The 5,087-nt window shown below is 33.3% G+C and overlaps 2 protein-coding genes across 2 annotated transcripts in view; one reads left to right on the forward strand and one right to left on the reverse strand.

Moving 5' to 3' along the window:
* ETH_00012515 (calcium/calmodulin-dependent 3', 5'-cyclic nucleotide phosphodiesterase, putative) overlaps nt 1-4,530 on the reverse strand; it is a gene marked incomplete at both ends in the record, with an annotated part of 10,412 nt that extends 5,882 nt beyond the window's left edge. Inside the window, 5 exons of the mRNA XM_013373037.1 lie at nt 112-273; nt 1,085-1,171; nt 2,337-2,487; nt 3,316-3,419; nt 4,339-4,530. Of these exons, the coding sequence (XP_013228491.1) occupies nt 112-273; nt 1,085-1,171; nt 2,337-2,487; nt 3,316-3,419; nt 4,339-4,530 (696 nt within the window). The remainder of the gene's footprint in view (nt 1-111; nt 274-1,084; nt 1,172-2,336; nt 2,488-3,315; nt 3,420-4,338) is intronic.
* Nucleotides 4,531-5,030: 500 nt separating this feature from the next.
* Nucleotides 5,031-5,087, forward strand: part of ETH_00012520 (26S proteasome non-ATPase subunit, putative) — a gene marked incomplete at both ends in the record, with an annotated part of 1,338 nt that continues 1,281 nt past the window's right edge. The window contains one exon of the mRNA XM_013373038.1: nt 5,031-5,059. Coding sequence (XP_013228492.1) covers nt 5,031-5,059 — 29 coding nt within the window. The remainder of the gene's footprint in view (nt 5,060-5,087) is intronic.

Consider the following 5,087-nt stretch of genomic DNA (forward strand, 5'->3'; position numbering starts at 1 on the left):
AGCAGCAGCTGCTGCTGCTGCTGGTAGACCCGCTGCCTTGCGAGCGCAGCCGCACCCTCCACCCCCGCCGCCGCCGCTGCTGCTGCTGCTGCTGCTGCTGCTGCAGCTTACCTGCTGGTAGAACTCTTCGGAGATCTTGCAAGTCCAGACGAGATGGTCTTTCCAACACAAAAGGGCGTGAGACAAATCCGCCATTTTCAAAAGCATTTTGCGAACGTGAAGAGCGTCTTCTTCGCGCACAAATAAGTTGAAGTCCGGACACGCCCGCCGGCTCTTCAGACAAAAACAAATAATAAATAATTAATAAATAAATAAATAAATAACTAAATAAATAGTTAGTTAGTTTGTTAATTAGTTAGCTAATTAAGTAGTTAATTAAGTAGGTTGTTAATTAATTAAATTCATTTTTTATTTATTTATTTATTTATTAAATTTAAACACTCACTTTGCATCTGGAGACCAAGTCAATATGGGCTTTCATTTACCAGTCATTTCGATTAATTAAATTACTTAATTGATTAATTCATTAATATATTTAATTAAATAAGCAAATAAATAAATTAATAAATAAATAAATGAATTTATAAATTAAAACCTCACTTTACATCTGGAGACCAAGTCAATATGGCCCTTCATGTACCATTTAATTAATTAGTTTAATTAATTAATCGATTAATTAATTTAATTAGTTAAATAATTAATTAGTTATTTAATTGATTACTTAATTGATTAGTTAATTGCTTAATTAATCACTTAATTAAAACTCATTTTTCATCTGGGGACTGAGTCAATATGGTCTTTCATGTACGAAGCAATTTGATTAATTAAATTAATTAGTTAATTAATTAGTTAAATATTATTTAATTAATTAATTATTTAAATAGGTAAATAAATAAATTAATTAATTAAAACTCACTTTGCATCTGGAGACTAAGTCAATATGGTCTTTCATGTACCAATCGTTTTGATTAATTAAATTAATTAAATATTAATTAATTAATCAATTAATTAATCAATTAATTAATTAATCAATTAATTAATTAGCTAAATTAATTCATTAATTAATTAATTAATTTAAACTCACTTTGCATCTGGAGACTAAGTCAATATGGTCTTTCATGTCAGTGGCCAAAATGAGGGCAATGATTTGTTGCCTGAGAGCTTGATAAGACTGCGAAGAAAAAGTTGAAGTTTTGAATTCGAATTTGTTGGAATTAAAAGAAAATAAAAGACTTTTTGATAAATAAAAACAACTTTAAAGTCAATTGGACGTTTAAAAACAAATGGAACTTCTAAATCTCTTCAAATGGGACGTTTTTGCAAAAAGTTTGAACTCAAATTTAAAAATTTCGAAAAATTCAACAAGTGCAGATGCAGATTTGTTTTTGATTTTTCGTTTTTTGTTTTATTTCAGTTTTAATTTTTTTTCTTTTCAAATCTTGTGATATTTTAATTCAAATTCTTATCAATTCAAATCTTTTGCCATTTTAATTCATTTAATGCGGAAAACAGAAAAAAGTTATGCTAAATTCATTTAATGCAAAAGGAAAACAAATCGAATTAAACTCATTTAATGCAAAAAGAAAATAAAATAAATTAAATTAAATTAGATTAAATTAAATTAAATTCGTTTAACGCAAAAAGAAAGCAAATCAAATCAAATTAAATCAAATCAAATCAAATTAAATCAAATCAAATTAAATCAAATCAAATCAAATTAAATCAAATCAAATCAAATTAAATCATATTAAATTAAATTAAATTAAATTAAATTAAATTAAATTAAAAACAAATAAATCCCACCTCTGGGTTTTGCGAACAAAAAATGTTCGCCGAGGGGCTGCGGGCAAAAACGCAAAAAGGAAAAAATCAATTTTAATTTTAATTTATTTTTTTGAATGTGAATTTAATTGGGAATAATTTAATTATAGTTTGATTATAATTTGATTATAATTTAATTATAATCTAATTATAATTTACTTATAATTTAATTTGATTCAAATCGAACTCTCCCAGGATTCAATTTCGATGAACTCCAATCCAATTAAACTTTTAATTCGAAGTTCACTTTGCATTTAGATTGAATTTTAAATCATCTTAAGCTTCAAAAAAACCAAAAAAGAAAAGAACGGAAATTAATTTTATTTATTTAAAACCACTTCCCACACGCGTTGCGGTGTACGTACACCTGGCTGGGCGCTGCAGTGTATCGACAGCTCCATTTCAAGTGCAACAAAGACGAAAAAAAAACGGGAAAGTGGCATTTAAAAGGCGTTTTTAGTCGAATTAAAAGCCGCATGCAGCATTTACATTTCGTTGATAATTCGAAAAAGAACTGAAGCGTGAAAGTTTTCCAAAATGGACTTGTCGTTGTAAATTGTCGCCAGCGGGTGTCTAGACTGCTGCAGGAAACCATTGGTCTTTCCCAAGTGGCCCACGTCGTGGGCCAGCGCCGCCAGCCCCAGGCAAAACGTCCCCGTCTTCTCCCTGCGTGCATGCATGCATGCATGCATGCATGCATCCACGCGTGCATGCATGCGTGCATGCATGCGTGCATGCATGCGTGCATGCATGCGTGCGTGGCTGGGGGGCAGTTGAGACGGAAAAAAGGGACTAAGGGACCCTGCTGGTGCATGCATGCAATCTAATGCATGCATGCATGCAATTTAATACATGCATGCATGCAGTTTAAGACATCCATGCATGCAGTCTAACGCGTGTATTCACTTTAGTGCATGCATGCAGTTTAATGCATGCACACAGTTTAATGTATACTGCTGCTATTGCTGCTACAATCGGCGCTGCTGCTGCTACTTTTGTTGCTGCTGTTGCTCCTTCTATTAAAGCCGCTGCTGCTGCTGTTGCTGCTGCTGCTGCTGCACCAATTACTGCAACTGTTGCTGCGGCAAGCCTCGTTGGCTTTTCTGCTTCTGTCTGCCTTCTAGCTGCTGACAACCGAACTGCCTAAATTAACTGGATTAATGAATTAATCATTTAAACTGGTGAACAAATTAATTAAATTAACTAATTAATAAAACTAATTTAATTAAGTAAATTAATTTAATTAATTAAATTAATTGATTAATTAATTAATTAAGTTAATTAATTAATTAATTAAGTTAATTTAATTAATTTCCGTTTTCGCGAGCGAAGGGCTGCGCGGGTTTTATGTTTGAATTGGGGTGTATAGACAGCTCGGAAGAACGCCGTTCGCTGGGAACTGCTGAATTCGGGCTTAAACTTCGGCATTTTTTATTTAAATTGAATTAAAATGTATTTAATTTAAAAATATTTCATTTTAAATGTCGAAATTACCTCAAAGGATCAAGATCTAGCTTCGTGTTCAAGACCATCGCTGCATGCGCCACCTGCGCCGCGTGGGTGGCTGTGTGGTAGGGGATGTCGGGGTCGTATCTCGCCTGAGTCCAAATAAATAAAACAAATAAACAATTAAATTAAATTAAATTAAATCAAATTAAATTAAATTAATCAAATTAAATTAAATTAATCAATAAATGGTGATAAATAAGCAACAGTGGGGGCAAAGAATGGACAAAAGAATTAACTGTAAGTGCCAAATCAAAGCAACAAAAAGAGAAATAAATCGAAAAATTAATAAACAAGCAAATCTTCATTTTCATTTAATTCATTTTAAACAAAGTGAAAATGTGAAATAAATTTAAAACAAAAAATTAGATAAGGAATACCAAAAATATAATTAATTGGCGAAACAAATGAGAAAATCAAAAGCAAAAGAATTAAGACAAAAGAATAAATAAGAATAATAATAATAAATAATCATAACAATAATAATAACAGCAATAGTAATGAATATAGTCATAATAATAATTATAGTTGTAATAATTAGAATTAGTAATAGTAATAATAAAACATGGCAAACAAATGGCGAAAATCTGAAACTCTTTTTGCACTTCAAATTAAAAAGAGGAAAAAACTCTGCAGCAAAGACAAGAAGTCTAAAAAGCAACAAAAAGTTTTAAAAACAAAAAGAAGAGATAAAAAAGTTTCAAATTATTAAATGATCTCCAAAAATTAAAAAGGAATTCTAAAAATCCCAAATCAATAATTGTTAAAATGGCCAATTAACAAAAAGCAGAATTCAAAACGTCCCAAATTAACATTCAACAAATATTCTATTAACAATCAATATTCAGCAGCAGCAGCAGCAGCAGCAGCATCACCATCATCACTACCATCACCATCACCACCACCACCACCAGAACCAGCACTATCAGCAGCAGCACTATCAGCAGCAGCACTACCAGCTGCTGCACCAGCAGCAGCAGCAGCAGCAGCAGCAGCAGCAGTGGCGCGGACCTCGATGTGCTGCAGCAGCTGAATGACGGGGTTGCTGCCGCAGCCCAGCACCTTCACGAAGGGCCGCAGCAGCACCCACCCCACCCGCTGCAGCATTCCTTTATACTTTTGTGACAAGGACAAAATGTCTGTGTCCCACTCCAAACCAATTCCTCCAAAAGAGGCCCCGGGGGCCCCCAAGGGCCTCTGCATGCAACCCAACTCCCCAAAGCAACTCTCCTCCATTCCGCAGCTTTCAAGGGGCCCCTGGGGGACCCCAAAAAGGCCCCAGGGGGGCCCCAGGGGGGCCCCCGGGGGCCCCAGGGAGACTTCGGGGGGCCCCCGGGGGGCCCCACGGGCCTCCACGGGGGCCCTCAAAGTAGGAAATGGAGAAAAGGGAGAAAAAAGAAAAGGGAAAAAGGGAAAAGAAAAATAAAATAAAAATGGAAATGGAACTTGTGGTGGCGAAGATTAGAATTGAGAAAAGGAAAGATGAGAATTTAAAGGCTTAAGAAGAGATAAAAAGGAATAAAATAAAATTAATTAAACAATTCAATGATTAAAAACTAAATAAATTAGATAAAAAATATATTAAATAATTAAATAATTAAATATATTAAATAAATTAAATGAATAAAAACAAAATAGAACAAAAACAGTAAAAGGCATAAAAGTGAAAACAATAAAAGAATAATAAGAATGGGAAAAACAAAATGAGAAAGAAGAAAAAGAATCAAAATAAGTGCGAGGAGAATATTTAATATTGTTTG

This window comes from Eimeria tenella, genomic scaffold, assembly GCF_000499545.2.
Source record: "Eimeria tenella Houghton genomic scaffold, Eth_scaff119, whole genome shotgun sequence".
Classification (NCBI taxonomy): Eukaryota; Apicomplexa; class Conoidasida; order Eucoccidiorida; family Eimeriidae; genus Eimeria; species Eimeria tenella.